General features: G+C 41.6%; 1 protein-coding gene, 1 long non-coding RNA gene and 1 pseudogene across 2 annotated transcripts; 2 read left to right on the top strand and 1 right to left on the bottom strand.

The window, feature by feature from the left end:
• The first annotated feature begins 1,192 nt into the window (after positions 1-1,192).
• On the top strand, positions 1,193-12,654 carry SPINK8 (serine peptidase inhibitor, Kazal type 8 (putative)). Its single transcript, XM_029917704.1, has 6 exons — positions 1,193-1,272; positions 2,276-2,369; positions 8,394-8,440; positions 9,211-9,332; positions 10,430-10,472; positions 12,539-12,654. The coding sequence occupies exons 2-6, from the start codon at positions 2,306-2,308 to the stop codon at positions 12,548-12,550; spliced, it is 288 nt and encodes a 95-aa protein (XP_029773564.1). The 5' UTR covers positions 1,193-1,272; positions 2,276-2,305; the 3' UTR covers positions 12,551-12,654.
• Positions 4,028-4,665, bottom strand: LOC115274266. The gene is made up of 2 exons (XR_003901167.1): positions 4,625-4,665; positions 4,028-4,301 (listed from the first exon to the last, which is right to left on the bottom strand). It is a non-coding gene; the product is annotated as an uncharacterized LOC115274266 (long non-coding RNA).
• A 1,909-nt stretch (positions 12,655-14,563) lies between the features above and the next one.
• On the top strand, positions 14,564-15,078 carry LOC115274263 (annotated as a pseudogene).
• The last annotated feature ends 4,637 nt before the right edge of the window (positions 15,079-19,715 follow it).

Below are 19,715 nucleotides of genomic sequence, written 5' to 3'. Positions count from 1 at the left end.
ATAGGAACCGATTGACACGAACTCTGGCATGTGACTCAGGGCAGAGAGAGAGGGGGAAAGAGGATCCGAAGCGGGGTCTGCACTGACAGCAGAGAGCCCTATGCAGGGCTTGAACTCATAAACCATGAGATCGTGACCTGAGTCAAAGTTGGATGCTTAAGTGACTGAGCCACCCAGGCGCCCCCGTCCTCTGCACATGAAATACTTAACAGGATGGTTTGCACAACACTGTTTGCCTTCATTCTTAGGTCCTTCAGAACCACAGTTTCGAGGAGGCTGCTCATTCCCACAACTTCCTTCACGTTCAATTCAGGAGCTGCTTCAATGTAGTTATATCAATTTTCCTCTCAACACTTTTGGACTTAATCAAACAGTATCTCTTCATTAAAATGACATTAATTGGGGGAAGTAATCTCTACACCCAAAGTGGAGCTCCAACTTACAGCCCCGAGATCAAGAGTCACACACTCACACACCTGAGCCAGCCAGGCACCCCCAGCCTTTTTATCTTAAAACATTAATAATGTAAAATAAGCCAGTCATTTAATCATTTGAATCATTTGTAACCATTTAAACTTAGGATGAAACATTTTACATGTCACTTAAAAATATGTATAAGTGGATACCAAATTTAGAGGGATTGAAAGCAAAAATTTTGAAGACGATCATGGTAGACACTTTGGCCGATCAGAACAGTACTGAGAAGGTAAACTTCACCTCCCAGAACTATGTGACATGTCCCCATTAAAGTCATTCATCCAGAACTGGGATCTGTGGGATTTATGATACCCAATAACCTCTGAACTTTTCCTTTAAAGTTGGTGTTTTGAGGGACTCTTTTCCCAAGTGGTAGAAAGAGGTACCATTTAGTGCTCGTGGAGAGCACTCCATCCCAGGATTCCTCGCCTTCCCTAAACAAAGCTGAACTTGGAAGATTCCACTTTAAGATTCTATGAGTCAGTATTAGAAACGTTCTAAATTAAAGGTTTCAATAAAGCAAATACATAGTTTTGACTATTGATAAAATAAGTAACTGTATGTGCATATGTGGCAATTTATAGTACTCTGAACATATCTGAAGCTGTCCTGAATACAATGATTGCTCTACAGATAAAAATACAGGAATTCAAAATCTGGGTATGACATACCTTAACCCACTACAGGTTTGACAAAAACCAGATTCTGGAGTGGACAGTACAAACCTCCCCTAAAAAACTGAAATTGAAACTCACAAGATTCAGCCATTACAGAATTTGGAGTTGGAAGAAATTGGTGAGAGTTATGACTATCCTTCCTAACTTCAGAGTTCATGCTCTTGGGGGCATCTGGCTGGCTTGGTTGGTAGAACAACTCTTGCTCTTGGGGTTGTAAGTTCAAGCCCCATGTTGGATGTGGAGATTAATTAAAAAATAATTTTAAAATCTTAATAAAACAACAACACAAAGTTCACTCCCCTCTACTGCCAGGCATATGGGCCTTGAAAACTCATTTACTCCCTCCCTTCCTGCACCCATTGTTATTTTATTACAAACAAACTGGAAATAAGAAATGTCTTGTCGAACCTGTTTCTCCAGCCACTGCAGGAGTCATAGTAGGTGAAGTGGACTTACTCATTTGCAAATTTTTTAGTAGGAAAAGGGTTATATTATTTATTTTTCACTCAGGGAGGATCTTGGGGCAAAAATTACCTAGAAATTTGCCTGGAAAATTTATGGAAATCTGTATAAAAATAATGTCAACTGCCTCATGCTATAATATTTTCAATAATGCAAGGAAGCTGTTGGTAATACTCTATGGTTTTCCTTGCAATACTGTGGTCAATTACTGAAATTAACACCAAAGTAATATTACGGAAGATTAAGAAATGGGAGTGAGTTTTCTGTTTTGTCCTTTCCTATTTTTTTTATTGTCACTGATTTAACATGTGAACTTCCTAGTGACTGCCTTTCTTACCGCAGAGAGAAATATCAACTTTTAAACCTTTAATTGCAAAATTCTGGTTGCTTATTCTTTACAACATAATCTCCCTGCAGATAGTCTGTACTAGTTCTGTTTCTGGCATCTTCTAAAATTCCATTTTGGAGATCATTTTCTTCTAATATCCAATTGCCCTAGGGAAATAAATTAGGCGATTTAATTGCATCAGACAGAATTCATTCCAAATGACTTGAGGAAAGAACAAACTTGAAGTGTTTAGACTTCAGATCCTGGTCAAGGAGGGATCGCTCTAAGAATGTGTACTTCACCTGAAACTTTCTCTCTCCTCCTGTCAAAGGCTGCATATTTTCATAGCTTCTCTGCCACCATGAAGGTCTTCTGGAACACCATCCTTGTTCTGGTCTTTTCCGTGTGGGCTGTCTTTGCAGTTGGTGAGTTATATATCCTTGCTCTGCCCACATTTTCTGGGGTGTATCCAGGATCATAGAAAAATCAGGGGTAAAATTGGAAGGGCTGCTCAGTTTTATTTAATCCTTTAAAAAAATTTTTTAACGTTTATTTATTTTTGAGAGGGAGAGACACAGAGCATGAGCTGACAGCTCAGAGCCTGACATGGGGCTCAAACCCATGAACTGTGAGATTATGACCTGAGCTGAAGTTGACCGCTTAACGGACTGAGCCACCCAGGCGCCCTATTTAATCCTGATCCCTTTAAATTACAGATGTAGAAACTGAAACCCAAGAGAAGAAAGGCTTCCCTCAATGTCATTGGTATCAAAGCTGAGAGTCAAATTCAAACCTTCCAAACCCAGCACCACTGAATTTATCAAAATACCCAATTACCATCCAGGCATTCAAACCTTAGAAACATTCATTTCCAGAGTCTATTCACATTTCTCAAACCCAAAAAGAACTCTGTAGAAAAGATTAGCTCTGTAGAAATAGAATCAGATATTTTTCTGGTCAGTGGCTGGTTTTAGAGTTCACTCTTAATGGTAGGGAATCTGCAAGTGCCTCAATGCGGTGTGTTCCAATCTGTGGGGGCTGGCGGCGTGGGTGGGGAAAAACTTCACAAGGAAGAACAAAAGAGACAGAAGTTTCTTGGGGTGTGGGTGTGGCTTAGTTGGTTAAGCATCCTGCTTCGGCTCAGGTCATGATCTAATGGTCTGTGGGTTCGAGCCCCGTGTTGGGCTCTGTTGCTGACAGCTCGGAGCCTGGAGCCTGCTTCAGATTGTGTATCTCCCTCTCTCTCTGACCCTCCTCTGCTCGCACTGTCTCTCTCTGTCTCTCCAAAATAAATAAAAAACACTAAAATTTTTTTAAAGGTTTCTTGAATACATTGCAAGGGAGCAGCAGGCAGGACAGCAAGGGAGAGAGTGTCTGCCAGGAGGTGGGGCTGAGGGGCCACGGTTATAGAGCCAAGTGAGGGCGTGTGGGGACATATGGAAATTTCCCATTTTTTGGTAATCTTCGGAATTGTGCCTGGTTGTCATTGATCAGTCAGGGCCTATGGCTGTTTGGAAGTGGGTCATGTAATGAGCCTGTGTGTGTCAGCTCTGGGGGTCGCTGTGGGTCCTTTTGCCTTGCTCAGGTCTCCATTGCTCAAATCTCTACATTCAACACCTCCTTTTTCCATTTGGACTTTGAAACTTTCATTTACCTTCAAAAAATTTTTTTCAAGCCTCTCACATCTTAAGAGGCTCTGTTACCAACTGAAAACTAATCTCTATGCCTTTCATATCTTATGGGGAAAACCCCTTTCCCTCCTCTACTAAAGAAAAACTCTTTCCTTCCACTCCAACACTGCTGACACCAAATGTGTGGGTTTTCCACACCAAGGAATCCTTCCATTTTCTATGGACACCAATTGGGTGTCCTACAGTTTAACACAATTATGACACTACTACCAGGCGTTCATCCAAACAGCACAGGGTCAGGACTCAGTCCCACAAGACTGCCCCTACTTCAGACAGCAGTCATGAGCCTGGGCCTCCAGTACTTCCAGCCAACCAGCTAGAAAACAGGAATTCCCCCGACTCCTTCCTCAGGTTCAGTAATTTGCTAGAATGGCTCATAGAGCTCAGGAAAGTGCTTTACTTACTATTTTCAGTTTATTGTAAAAGGTAGAACAGCCAAATGGAGGAGAGGCACAGGGCAAGGTATATGGGAGGGGACACCGAGCTTCCATACCCTCTGAGGGCACCACCCTCCCAGCACCTCAGTGTGTTCAGCCTGGATGCTCTCCAAATCCTTTGGTGTAGGATTTGTATGATGTTTCCATTATGAACTCCATAAACGTCACTCCACTTTCCATAATGTCAATTATGACATTTCTCAGTGTCAGCTGAGAAAAAGAGGCAAAACTGAAAAAGAACAAAGACCTTGACTTGAGGTCTCAGAATTGCAATCTGGCAAGCACAGATTCCAGAGCTCCCCTGGGCTGCTTTCATGGGAAGACAGGGGGATTTTATGAGAAACAAGCAGGGTAACTACGTGATCCTGATAGGGAAAAGTCTATTGTAAGATGGCTGACAGGGCTGATAGAGGAATTCCAGGCCCTGCCTGAAGACTCCGATTCCGGGTTTTTCTTCCCACCTCACTTGCCACGTGTGAACAGACTATAAATTGTCCCCTCTGCTTGTGCTCCGGCCTCAGACCTCTGGAGAGTGATCTCCTCTGTGCTCACCGGTGTAAAATAAACCTCCTGCCTTCCAACATCTCCGAGTGCTGCTTGGTTCTTCTGCCGGGTGATCCAGACCAGATTCTGTAACAATCCTAGCTAAAGAAGAGAAGAAAAAAATATTCCGTTCAGTGCTAAGTGGTGGAGCTGCTTTTGATCACTATCTAGCTGGTTATTTTATAGATGCTATCAAACAGAACTCCTCCTGGTATGCATTAGTTAATTTTTCCATCACCATGAAGGTCGTATCCACAGTTTTATGGGCTGAATTCCAGTTGTTCTGTTGGATTTTACAGGCAACTGTTTGTAATACAATTAGCACTTCAAAATAGAGCTTCAAAATGGAATCTCACATGTCTAGAAACTTTGTACAGGGGCACCTGGGGGGCTTAGTCGGTTAGGTGTCTGACTTCAGCTCAGGTCATGATCTCACAGTTTGTGGGTTCAAGTCCCACATTGGGTTCTCCCTGTCAGCACGAAGCCCACTCAGGATCCTTGGTGTCTCTCTCTGTCTGCCCTTCCCCCACTTGCTCTCTCTTTCTTTCTCTCTCTCACTCAAAAAAATAAATGAACTCTAAAAAACTTTATACAGTTCCACAAAGACATAATTAAATCATTGTCCTTCGGTGATTAGTTCAACCTGCAGCCCCTTTCCTCTCCGGAGGCTGAGGGGAGGGGCAGAAGTTTCCAATTTTCTAAGCTGTGGTTTTCTCCTCTAGAAACCAGCCCCATTCTCGTCCTCCAAGGGCCACCTCATTAGCATAAACTCAGGTATGGTGGAAAGGGGCTTATTATGAATAACAAAAGTCACTCCTCTATTTAAAAATAAATAAATAAATAAAATAAAAAACACTTGTGGGGAGAGCACTGGGTGTTATTTGGAAACCAATTTGACAAACTATTAAGAAAAAAAAAATGTCACTCTTCTCCCTGTCTCTCAGGAAATGACAAGGGTTTTGGAGCTCTGTGCCAAGAACTGGAGACAGAGCAAACATGCATTTCTTCTTATATCATACCTCCTCTTCCCTGTTAAATGTAATCTTCTCTAAAGAAATCCAGATATCGGGGTGCTGATGGCACAGAGCCTGCTTGGGATTCTCTTTCTCTCTCAATAAATAAATAAGCATAAAAAGTAAAAAAAAAAATTGAGATATATTTTTACACTCTCTCATCTCTCACTCAATCCTCATCCCCACTGCTACTGAGAACCCCACCCAGTGGCAGCGACCCTCCTGTAAGCACACGGTGTGACCTTCTCTCTAAGTCTTATGCCAACCCTCCGTGAGGAACGTACCATTACTCAACCAAGGTAGATCACTCCTATCTTTCTGAAAATCACTCTTTCCTTCCCCTCCTAGTTTTGTCTCCTTATATTTTTGCTCATATCTGTTTCTCTCCTTTGTACCAATATCAACCCGGTTGATAAAATGTTCGGTTGATAAAATACTTCATATATCACATAAATCCATGCCCTTCTCACAAAAATGACTCTTCCTTTTATGAGTTTTTAAATGTTTATTTATTTTTCAGAGAGACAGAGAGACAGAGTGTGAGTGGGAGACGGGCAGAGAGGGAGACACAGAATCTGAAGCAGGCTCCAGGCTCTGAGCTGTCAGCACAGAGCCCAACATGGGACTTGAACTCACAAACCACAAGATCATGACCTGAGCCAAAGTTGGATTAACCAACTGAGCCCTCTGGGTGCCCCCAAAAGGTCTCTTCCTTAATGAAGGTTTTCATCATTGTTCCCTCAAAGTATTTTTATTTCTCCTTAACTGTTCCCTTTGTCTCCAGCTTGACTTCCTCTAACCCAGCATCCTACTTCTTAAGAGCTATCTTTTTTAGTGCAAACCTTTTTTAGTGCAAACTCTGCTGTAATAAACACAAAAGTCTTTGTGATAATTACCTCACTACTATGATGGGTTTCCTAGCAATAGAGTAGGGAGTTAGTGATGTAGGAGCAGGCAACAGGACTTTCTGACCAGTACAAAGATAAAAATCAGGAAACCACCCAGCATCCTGAGAACACAAACAGCTGGAAAAGGACCCCAGGGGATATGCACGCATTATCCCGTCACCACTGCACTAGTTTTGACCTTCCTTATGGAGGAGAGCTGCCATGACAGTTCCCAAAAGGACCACATCGGGCCAAAAACTCCCTCTCCTGGCTGGTAGGAGGAGTCCCTTAGAGGACTGGAAACAGCTCAGACTCTGTCAGAGACCTTCCTAGCTATGACCCATAACCTATGCAAACAAAAAAAGAGAAAACTTTTACCCCTAATTCTGGTGCAGTTGTCACCTCTGGGCCTGCTTCCTCTCCCATTATGAGAGTGTACTTTAACTGCTATTAAACTCTTGCCTACTTGAGATTTTGGCTCTGAATTTTTTCTTGGCCAAACTCAGAAACTGAGGTTGGTGCTGAGTCAGGGAAGAGACTTGCTGTTGACATTAGCCATTGACATTAGTTCCCATGCCACTTATTTACATATCCAATAACTATACACCATATGCTCAGTTGTGCCAGAAGCAGAGCTAGATCCTGCTTATGTGGCAGAAATGGTCTCTGGTCCAACAGTGTGACAGATCAGTGACTGGAGAGACTGATCAAATGCCAATGAACTAGTATCCAGAATATATAAAGAACGCTTGCAAATCAGTAATAAAAAGACAAATAATCCAATTTTTTAAAAATAGGCAAAGTAACTGAACAGACATTTCTCCAAAGATAATAAATGAATGGCTAATAAGTACATGAAGAGATGCCCAACATCATTGGTCAGTAGGGAAATATTAATCAAAACCACAATGAGATACCAATTCATACCTACTATGATGGCTATAATAAAAAAGGGAGAAAATAACAAGGGTTGGCAAGAATGTGAAAAAATTGGAATCCTCATATATTGCCACTGGGAATGTAAAATTGATTTGGCTTCTTTGAAAAATAGTCTGGAAGTTTCTCAAAAGTTCACCATATGACCCAAGGATTCCACTCTTAGGTATATACCCGAGGGAAATAAAAACACATGGCCACAGAAAATGTGTATAAATGCTCATACCAGCCTTGCTCACAATGGCCTAAAAGTGAAAACAATTCAGATGTCCATTAATTGATTAATGACTAAGTAAAACATAGTATTTACAGCCAATGGAATATTAAATTTAGCTATAAAAAGGAATAAGCCCCGTGACAGCTAGCTCAGAGCCTGGAGCCTGCTTCAGATTCTGTGTCTCCTTCTCTCTCTGCCCCTCCCCTGTTCACGCTCTATCTCTCAAAAATAAACAAACATTAAAAGTATAATAAAAATAAAAACACCTGAGAAGGATTATAGAAGTCGTTGTTCACCTACGAAGTGGCAGGGCCAGGGTTAAGACCCCCATCTTACACGAGGTGGGGGCACAAGTTCCCTATTTCTTCACTTCTTTAGAGGGCAGTGTGCATCGCAGAAGAGCCTGGCCCCTTCTTCTTTTTTTAAAGTTTATTTATTTATTCTGAGGGTGAGGGGAGAGGGCAAGAGAGAATCCAAAGCAGGCTCCATGCTGTCCACGCAGAGCCTGATGCATGGCTCTATCTCACGGAACTGTGAGATTGTGACCTGAGCCAAAATCGAGTCAGATGCCTAACTGACTGAGCCACCCGGGGGCCCCAACTGCAGCCCCTTCTTACGGGATCTGATGCTTCCTGTGTGCCAACCAGGGTCCCCTCATCCTAGCTTCTTTCCCTAAGGCCAGAAGACAGAGCAGCAACTCTTCTGAATGTGTTTTTGTCTTCCAGACTTTCCTCTTCCTACAGGTCCAGGGGCTCGCCTACAAGAGACAAAGGTGAGCTCTACTCCCTTGGTTCCCAAGAACAGGAACCGGGAGCAGGCCAGTTTCCTCCATAGCCCCAGATCTTTCTTCTGAGAGGTGGGGGCAGAGGGGGTTTGCACAGAAACACCACCACAATAAAATCTGGGTCGTCAACTATGTGTGGCACGTTTCATATGTTCCTGAGCCCTCTTCTCATGCATTATTCCAGTCAGTTCATACTCTCTTGTGGGACAGAAGGCAAATATTTTGAACCATTAAATGGATGAAATCATGGCTCAAATTCAGGTCTGTCCTATTATATTCTTTCAGCTGAGATATGCCAAGATGTACATCCTGTGTCCCACATGCTAAGGCCCCACCATGTACTCTCTGTCCCCTTCCTGCTATCTCCTACCTCTGGTGTGAAGAGCTCAACACCACTGCTGTATGAAGCACCATATAGGAGTCAGTAATGTTCATGAGAAAAGTCTAACCTTGAAAGACATTTTCTTTTCTGTAATCTAACAATCACATTTTGTAGCTGATAGGGCAGGGATTTTCATCCTAATGAGACACTTTTAGCTCCGACTGAGGAGTTCACAGATCATATGTTATATTAAATATAGATTATGGTTACATTATTGATTAAGTGCCACGGGCCAAATGCTGAAGCTGCTAAAGACTGTTCTCCGAATTCCTGGTCTAGCGTTCCTTTTTTCAGTCCCCCCACCCCACTACCAGCGATAATGGTTAGAGGACCTGGAGTAAGGCATCTGAAGCAGCAATTGGTGTCTCATCTTTAGGTCAAGTGCATGGAGAATATAAATGAGTGCTGGTTTATCTCTTACTTCAAGCCAAGTGAACCCATATGTGGCAGTGACCAGGTTACCTACAGTGGTGAATGTCATCTCTGCTACAAAATCATGTAAGTCTTTATTTCTCTTCTCCCTTCTCTCCGTCAGGAGACTAGACAGGTAGACAAGATAGGAGTAACCTCCTCAGAATGCTTCCTACTGGTTCGATCTTCCCTCCAGAAACTCCTCTGCTATTTGCTCCTCCATTTCTTCCATCCTTCCCTACGCTCCCAGAAGGGATCCCATTCACACAATGCAGAAACAGAAAGCCACTGAGGTGAGAGAGTGTTCTGTCTGGCCTGGATAAGTATCAAGTGGAAAGTTCTCAGTAGCAAGTAGCCACAGGATTCAGATCATGTGATCACAGATGAGGGTTACCCTCAAGCCCCCTCAGGCCAAAGAACAAAAGCCTGATGAAGACGAGGAGGAGGGGGCTTGGTGTAGAATCTTCCCAGCTGATGGTTTATTGATCCTTGAATGGAAATTATTCTCTCAAATAGCTTTCTTTAGCTTCCAATTTTTTTAAATGTTTATTTCTGAGAGAGAGAGATAGAGTGCAAGTAGGGGATGGGCGGAGACAGAGGGAGACAGAGAATCCAAAGCAGACTCCAGGCTCTAAGCTGTCAGCACAAAACCCGATGCGGGGCTCAAACCCATGAACTGTGAGATCGTGACCTGGGCTGAAGTCAACCACCCTGGCTTAATCGGTGGAGCATGTGACTCTTAATCTTGGGGTTGTGAATTCAAGCCCTAAGGTGGGTGTGGATATTACTTAAAAATAAAATATTATTTTAGAATTTTTTTAGAAATGTTTGTTTTGAGAGAGAGAGAGAACAAGCTGGGGGAGTGGCAGAGAGGGAGAGAGACTCCCAAGCAGGCTCTGTGCTCTCAGTGCAGAGCCCAACACGGCGCTCGATCCCGCGAACTGTGAGATCATGACCTGAGCTGAAATCAAGAGTTGATGCTTAACCAGCTGAGCCACCCAGGATACCAAAAAATAAAAACTTAAAAAATAAAATAAAATAAAAGAGCTGTTACATAAGCATTCACTATAAGCAAAGTGTTTTGCCTTCTCAAATTTAGCTAAAGATTATCAAACAAAATTTATTCATAATTTATAATATGCCATAAAGTAAAAATAATCATTTCAAAATATAATTTCTTTCAGATATGAAGGGCTAAACATAACTAAACTGTATGATGGACCTTGTGTAAGTAAAGTCACTTTTATTTTTCACTTTTAGGAGTAAATTAGATATACTGATATGTGTAGAGAGTTTTAAATGTTTTGTTATAAGAACTTTCAAACATAAAACTAGATACAATCAATATCATATGCCTAGCATATCAATCCAACCAAGTACAAAGTGTTTGCCATATTTCCTTCCTCTATTATTTCTTCTTTCTTTGCTTAAGTATGTTAACACATGGCTTGGACATCATGTCATTTTACTAAGAAGTGTGGGCATTTCCTTACATGCTTACAATGTTGTTATCACACCTAATTAGTTCCCTGTCATCTTCTAATATGTACTGCATGTTCAATTTTTCCCAGTCATCTCAAAAATAATACCTTCTGGGGAAATGAAAGTATTTTAGTTTAATAACTCAGTAGTAAAGAACATCTAGCCCATCCTTTCTGTTCCCCGTCATGCCCAGTTTCTAGGATATTGACAAAAGACACTAAATGGAATATGGAAGGTTATTCTGAGAGTGAATGGACCAGGTCTTGCTTAGCTCGGGTCTAGGTATTGTGTCTTTGACTTTAGGGTCATAAGGCCAAAGCAAGAACTCAGCTGATGCCACAGAGATCATTGTAGAGGTATGAGGCATAGAAATAAGACTGGAGAGGGGCGCCTGTGTAGCTCAGTAAGTTAAGAATCTGACTCTTGGTTTCAGTTCAGATCTTGATCTAATGGTTCATGAGTTTGAGCCTTGCATCAGGCGCTGTGCTGACAGCCTAGAGCCTACTTGGGATTCTGTCTCCTTCTCTCCCTGTCCCTCCCCTAATTGCTCTCTATGTCTCTCAAAATAAATAAGAATAAACTTTAAAAAAAGAGAAATAAGACTGTAGAAAATCACTTCGGAACAAAATATGAAGAAGGTTGAAGGTGAAACAGGTAAAATGATTATATAATTTTGTAATAACTCTGTGATAATATCTTCTAATATCTCAATGACAAGTTGACAAGGCTCAACTGATGTATATAGACCACCATACTTATGACTCTCTTGGGGAAGGTCTGTAACCTGAAAGTTCTCTAGTTCCACTAGGGAGAAATCATGTTGGCAGGTTTCAGGGCAGCCTGGGTGAGACTAGTCTAGAAATCAACTGGTACACTGTGAAAGGCATCACCATGGAGTTACATGCAACTTTCAAAATAAATCAGATAAACATTCATAAATATGAGTAGATCTCAAAATACTGCACTGAGGGAAAAACCAACAGACAGAATAATACAAGTAACACTGTAATGTTATATAAAATAAAAATAAACAAACAATATACATACTATACGAACACATATACCAAAAGACACACACTGAACTCATTAAAATCATTGGCTATAGTGTGGGGAGTAAGGGAAGAAACAAATAAATGAATGAATAGTGGCCCCTCCCCACAGCCCTTTCCCAAAGCACAATGGAAACTGTTTTTGACAAGATTGCAAAGAAAATAACGATATCCTTGACAGAAAGACCAGTAATAATCACTGATTGATTGCAAACCATGTACCCTGCACTGTGTCACATGCTTTGCCTAGATGTCCTCCCCTGTATTTCTACAGCCCCTGCCACGAAGAAGGTATTGCTATTAGCTGCATTTCATATTGAAAGATGGAGAGGTCTGCAGAGGGATGTGACTTGCCCAAGGCCACACAGCTAGAAAGGGGAAGGACTGAGTCTTGAATCTGGCTGGTCACCCTCCAGACCCTGTTCTTTAACACCACTTTCTATGCTGCCCATGGCACCCCAGGTGCCTCTCACCAGGCCTCTGACTCCAACTCTGCTTCATACCAACTTCATCCTCCACCCTCCACCTTTCTGCCCCATGGCTCTCACGTAGGCAACTGCACCCATAGCTTTCCTCTTCTCTCCCCACTTCCACTCTGCGCTTTTGTTCTTCAGTGAATTTAGAATGTCTCTAGTCTGCCTTAATTCGCAGAATAATTGTTTAGCATTCCTCCTGCAGGACTATGGGTGTAGTTATCAACGTGGTAGTTTTTCTCTTAATTTTCTCAAATTTGATTTCCCTAAGCAGATATCTCCTTTGCAGGAAAACTCCTGAACTTTACCATGCAGAATTATTGAACTTGCTGAATCACCAGATGATCAGGGAAACATAATGGTTGCCACTTCAAATACCACCCCCTGTAGAGGAAAACGCTGGCATTGGAGGAAACCAGTGGTTAAAGGATCAAACTCCTTGAGATTTTGCTTCTTCAATAAATGATTCTGAGTAGAAATCTGAGTGGCAAACACTTCTCTTGGTTAATAAGAATATGCTAAAAAATATCAACTATTCTGTGTTCTCATACCAAAACTACATGACTTACGCCAAGGGTTCCCTCTGTTCTCATGTAGATTGTGAGCAAATGACCACAGAAGTCTAAACAAGGGTATAGATACCTCATGAGCAGCTCTATTTATAACCCGAGGGCCCTCTGGTCATTATTGAGCTGAATATGTGTCATGTGAGTGACATGGCTTTCAACACATCAGGATCTGTTTTGAGAAATTACAACCATACCATAATAGAGAGACTTCTATTCAAAGAAAACATATTGAGCACAATACTTGGAGTAATGCCTGGTCATAGTAAGGTTTCTAAATGAATACTTTACAAGCACTAACTTCTTTTTTTTTTTTAATAGTTTCTTGAGTTTTTTAAAATTTTTTTTAATGTTTTATTTATTTTTGATACAGAGACAGAGCATGAGAGGGGGAGGGGCAGAGAGAGAAGGAGACACAGAACCGGAAGCAGGCTCCAGGCTCTGAGCTAGCTGTCAGCACAGAGCCTGACGCGGGGCTCGAACCCAGGAACGTGAGATCTGACCTGAGCCGAAGTCGGAGGCTTAACCGGCTGAGCCACCCAGGCGCCCCAAGCACTAACTTCTTTATCTCACAACAAACTTTAGAAGTAGACCCTCATTTTAATGACAAAGGAACGGAGGCTTAGAGAGTTTTACACAATTTGACAGTAAGAATTCTACTAGAACAAACTGCATAGATCCTTATGTAAAACATAGTTATTGTCCTAGGGAAACACACATATATATACATGCACACATTAAACCGAGAAAGAATGAGGAAATACATGCTTGTGTTAATATATGTTTATTTCTTAACTTGCTTTAATGCTTTTGCACTTTCCTAAAATTATAAACTGCAGACTAATGATATCATTTAGGACTAAGGACATTTACTCAACACAATCTGGAAGTTATAGTCATTTGCTCTAATTTCTTCTCACTTTGTAGGACACAGCATAAAAAGAATGAAAAGAAGAGTGAGATTCTAATCAGAAGTTCTTAAATAAACCTTAGGCAGCATGCATTAATAACAAAAAGTCTCCCAAACTCAGAAATTCTGATGCAAAACCAGAATTAGGAACCAACTGACCCAATTATCTTTTTAAGGTCCCATTTAACACAGAGATCCTACAAGTCTAAAGAGAAAATTGTTTATATCTGATGGCACTGTTTGCTCAGTGTGGATATGTCTTTTCTTCAGATGTGAGAGACATGAAAGTGTCTATGCAAATAAAAGAGGTGGACAGAGATTTAATGTGAGGGTGAAATTGTTTAAGGGGGAAAGAGGAGATAAGAATAAGGGACAAAGTAGAAACTTCCACTGAACTCATGCTAGCAGGTTGGAATCTACTCCAACATGACTTGCACACATGTATAAAATGAGATTTGTATGATAATAACACCACAAAAGAAGAGGTAGATGGAGCCATACAGAAGCAAAGTTTTGTAAAGCATTGAAATTAAGATGGAATTAACATGAACCAGATTGTTATTCCTTAAGATGTTAATTGTAATCCCTAAGGCAATCACTAAGGAAAGAACAAAAAAAAATAGTAAACGAAATGAGAAGGGGATTAAAATAGTACACTCAAAAATATTTGACATATAATAAAAAACACTAATGGTCCCCAGTCACTGAGCCACCGCTGAGGACTCAGCAGCCTCCCCCTCGAGCCCCCTTGCTTCCCGACGCTCAGTCCCCGCTGCCTGCCTTCTCCCGCCTCTGCCTTCCGCAGGCCGTTTCCACGGAGGAAAAGGAATCATATTGTATGTCCACTATCCAGAACCTCCACTCTTTCCACCCCTTTGCTGATGCAAGTAAGGGTGATGATCTGCTTCCTGCTGGCACTGAGGATTATATCCACATAAGAATTCAACAGAGAAACGGCAGGAAGACCCTTACTGCTGACCAAGGGATCGCTGATGATTACGATAAAAAGAAACTAGTGAAGGCGTTCAAGAAGAAATTTGCCTGCAATGGTACTGTAATTGAGCATCCAGAGTATGGAGAAGTAATTCAGCTGCAGGGTGACCAGCGCAAGAACATATGCCAGTTCCTCGTAGAGATCGGACTGGCTAAGGACGACCAGCTGAACGTTCATGGGTTTTAAGTGCTTTTGGCTCACTGAAGCTTAAGTGAGGATTTCCTTGCAATGAGTAGCATTTCCCTTCTGTCCCATGTCACAAGTTTAAAAACCTCACAGCTTGTATAATGTAACCATTTGGGGTCTGCTTTTAACTTGGACTAGTGTAACTCCTTCATGCAATAAACTGAAAAGAGCCATGCAAAAAAAAAAAAAAAAAAAAAAGCAATAATGGAAGAATAGAAGTACAAAAACGACAAGACAGAAAACAAATAACAAAATGGCAAAGGACAATCTTACCTTATCCACACTACGTAAGTGGATTAAATATTAAAATCAAAAGCAGAGATTGGCAGAATGAATAAAAACATGATCCAATTAGATGCTGTCCACAAGAGATAAACTGGAAAAAAAATTTATGTTTATTTTTGAGAGAGAGAAAAAGAGAGAGAGAGAGAAAGGGAGAGAGAGAGTAGGGGAGGGGCAGAGAGAGAGGGAGATACAGAATCTGAAGCAGGCCCCAGGCCCTGAGCTAGCTGTCAGCACAGAACCTGATGTAGAGCTGAACCCATGATCCGTGAGATCATGACCTGAGATCGAGAACTGACTGAGCAACCCAGGTGCCCCAAGAGATACAGTCTGGATTCTAAGACACAAATAGGTTGAAAATAAAGGATGAAAAAAGAGGAGCCATGCAAACAGTAGCAGAGCCACAACCCTGGGATCATGACCTGAGCCAAAATCAAGAGCCGGATGCCTAACTGACTGAGACACGCAGGTGCCCCAAGGGAATATTTTATAATGATCAAAGAATCAGTCCATCAAGAGGACACATAAATAAAAACATTTTTGCAACTAAAAATAGAGACCCAAAATACATGAAGCCAATTAAAGAGAGAAATAGACAATTCCACAGTAATAGCTGGAGATTTCAATATCCCATTTTCAATCCTGGATAGAGCAACTAAGCAGAAGATCAAAAGCAAAATAGAAGACTTGAATAACTATACTTACATATCTATCACAGACCTCACTAGACATCTACTCCATCCAACAGCAGATTACACATATTTCTCAAGTGTACATAAATTTTCTCCAGGATAGACTATATCCTGGACTATTAAAAATGTTCAAGAAACTTAAAAGGATTAAAATCATAAAAAGTATGTTCTCTGATCACAGTAGACTAAAATTAGAAATCAATAAGAGAAGGAAATACCTAAGAAATATCCAACAAGGGGCGCCTGGGTGGGCTCAATCAGTTAAGCATCTGACTTTGGCTCAGGTCATGATCTCACAGTTCGTGGGTTCAAGCTCTGCGAAGGCTCTGGCTGATAGCTCAGAGCCTGGAGCCTGTCTTCCAATTCCGTGTCTCCTTCTCTCTCTGACCCTCCCCTGCTCACACTGTCTCTTTCTCTCTCTCAAAAATAAAAAATTAGGGGCGCCTGGGTGGCTCAGTCGGTTAAGCGTCCAGCTTCGGCTCCGGGCACGATCGCAGGGTTCGTGGGTCCGAGCCCCGCATTGGGCTCTGTGCTGACAGCTAGCTCAGAGCCTGGAGCCTGCTTAGGATTCTGTATCTCCCTCTCTCTTTGACCCTCCCCTGCTCACACTGTCTCTCTCTGTCTCTCAAAAATAAACAAAAAACATTAAAAATTTTAAAAAATTTAAAATTTAAAAAAATTAAAAAAAAGAAATATCCAACAAAAATATTGGCAAATACCTAACAAATCTCTGCATAGCCGGTAGTCTCACTCCTAAGAATCTACTACTCTGAAGAGACACCTCTATACAAAAATATATATGTGTGTGTGTGTAAGGGAATTCACTGCAGCATTGCTATTGCAAATTATTGAAAACCACTGAAATGTCCATACATAGGAGAGTGGTTAAATACACAATAAACAACAAGGCAGCTGTAAAAGTGAATTAGAAAGGTCTCTATGAGCCGATAGGCAGTGTTTTCCAGGGCATTCTGTAAGTGGAGAAAGCAAAATGCCAAAGAGTATCTATACTATGCTACATTTGTGTAAGAAAGGAGATAAAATAAAATACACCTGCGTCTGCTCATTTGTGCCAAGGGAATATGGAAAGGGTAAACTAGAAACAAAACAAAGATTGGTTACCTGTAGGGAGTAGCTGGGGAAATGATGGAAAGAAATGGGGAATGGGAACAAGACAGTAGGAATGGGCGAGGGTGGGGGGCAGCACTTCTCTGAGCCTATCTTTTTTTGTGCACCTCTCTTAAAACCACAGTTATGGGCGACCTCCCTGACTCCCCACTCCCGGAGTCACGGAACCTCGCCCGGGAATCATGGATTCCAATAAAGGCTTTCTTGGCTCCATAAAAAAAAAAAAAAGAAAAAAACAAAAAACCACAGTTATGGTTCACATACACAAAAATAAACAATTAAAACCAACTAGGATGTGGGGACTCCAAATGGAATTCAAACACTAACCACTGCACTATCTGTGTACATATTATTAATATTTCTGTATACTTCCCACACTGAAGGGGGTAGGGAAGAAAACCAACCTAAGTAACTTCATGGACCAGTATCTTGACCGGCTACCCGTGAGGCTAAAGACAAGAATTCTATGTACATGCTGCATTCCAGTTGGTAATTGGTGAGGGAGAAGATGCCAGATTTCGTGAGGGCCAGAACAGATTTGAGATGAGGACTACATTTTAAGAGTAGATGTGCTGTAGGCAATTGGGAGTGCCTGGAGCTCCAAAGAATGTCAGGGAGAGCCATCCACCCTGGCCTATAGATCAGTCTTTACTTCTGCCTTAAGAAATGACTCATCCAGAGGCTCCATTCAAGAGAAATGAAGCTCTAATCCAAACAGCAGTAGAGGACAACTCACTTCTTCTTTTGCCTGGAGATGTTTTGTTTTACATAGCAATTTGTAGAGTCATATTTATTAGCCAGTCATTAAGAGTCATTTATTTATTGTAGCTGCCGACAGCTGTGATTGTTTAGACTACAGTCTACAATTCATTCTTGGTCTTTTACATTTATTTACTTAAATGGCCGAGCCTTTCCTTTATGGCCTCTAGACCATATTTTGCTTGGGAAAGTCTCCTCACCATGAAGAATATAGAAAACTTTCCCTATATTTCATTCCAAAATTTTCATCATTTTATCCATTTAAAGCCATGCAGAATTTAGCATGTATGTGGTTGAGGTTAGTCTAGCTGTTTCCTTCGAGATGGATCCTCAACCTTATGAGCATTATTACCCTTTTCTGTGGACTACTACTGATTTTTATGTATACCTGTACTTCACTATTTAATGAAAATGGATTTATAAGAAATTCTAAGTATTTTTATAAGACAAGTCTATACCTAACCATTCTTTCTTAAAAAATGGAGCACCTGGGTGGCTCAGTCAGTTGAGCGTCCAACTTCAGCTCAGGTTATGATCTCACAGTTCGTGAGTTTGAGCCTCGCATCAGGCTCTGTGCTGTACACAGAGCCTGCTTCAGATCCTCTGTCCCGCCCTTTCTCTGACCCTCTCCAACTCATTCATGCTCTCTGTCACGAAAATAAACATAAAAAATAAAAATAATTTTTAGGGGCGCCTAGGTGGCTCAGTCAGTTGAACATCCAACTTTGGTTCAGGTCATGATCTCACACATTCATCCCTGAATAGGTCTCACTGCTGTCAGTGCAGAGCCTGCTTTGGATCTTCTGTTCCTCTCCCCACCTTACCCCTCCACCCCCGTCCCCTGATCCTGCTCTTTCTCTCTCAAAAACAAACATTTGTAAAAGAATAAAAATATTTTTTTTACTGGTTTTCAAATATTTATTCTTCCACATACAAGACCTTCATTCTAAAAGCTGTCCCTGACTGACGTAATCCTATTCCAATGCCACGATTTAAATTATTGTAGCTTTATACTTAATATCTAAGCATTATCACATTACTCCTATTTCTTAAGATTTTCTTGCCTGTTTTTTTCCATTAAGTCATCTTTAGGAGTATTTTCTTGGGGCGCCTGGGTGGCTCCGTCGGTTGAGCATCCGACTTTGGCTCAGGTCATGATCTCACGGTTTGTGGGTTCGAGCTCCACGTTGGGCTCTGTGCTGACAGCTCAGAGAGCCTGGAACCTGCTTCTGATTCTGTGTCTCCATCTCTCTCTGCCCCTTCCCTGTTCGCTTGCTCTCTCTCTCTCTCTCAAAAATAAATAAAATGTAAAAAACAAACAAACAAAAAAAGAATATTTTCTTGGGGCACCTGGATGGCTCCATTGGTTAAGCATCCAACTTTTATTTTAACTTAAAAAAAATTTTTTTTAATTTTTTTTTATTTATTTTTGAGACAGAGAGATTCAGAGCATGAGCAGGGAGGAGCAGAGAGAGAGGGAGGCACAGAATCGGAAGCAGGCTCCAGGTTCTGAGCTGTCAGCACAGAGCCCGATGCGGGGCTCAAACCCAAGAACGTGAGATCAAGACCTGAGCTGAAGTCGGAGGCTTAACCCACTGAACCACTCAGGCGCCCCTTATTTTAACTTTTTAAATTTAGGTTTTGAGAGAGGCAGTACGAGCAGGGGAGGGACAGAGAGAGAGGGAGAGACAGAATCTGAAGACAGGCTCCAGGCTCTAGGCTAGCTATCAGCACAGAGCCCGATGCAGGGCTCGAACCCACGAACTGTGAGATCACAACTTAAGCCGAAGTCAGACGCTCAACCAACTGAGCCACCCAGGTGCCCCAAGCATTCAACTCTTAATTCCGGCTCAGGTCAGGAGCCCTTTGGGCTCTGTGCTGACAGCATGGAGTCTGCTTAGAATTCTCTCTCTCAAAATAAATAAATACATTTTTTCAAAAAGAATGTT

The sequence above is a fragment of the Suricata suricatta genome, chromosome 12 (assembly GCF_006229205.1).
Source record: "Suricata suricatta isolate VVHF042 chromosome 12, meerkat_22Aug2017_6uvM2_HiC, whole genome shotgun sequence".
NCBI lineage: Eukaryota > Metazoa > Chordata > Mammalia > Carnivora > Herpestidae > Suricata > Suricata suricatta.
Note: the sequence above shows the minus strand (reverse complement) of the source record. Positions and strands in the feature narration are given on the sequence as shown.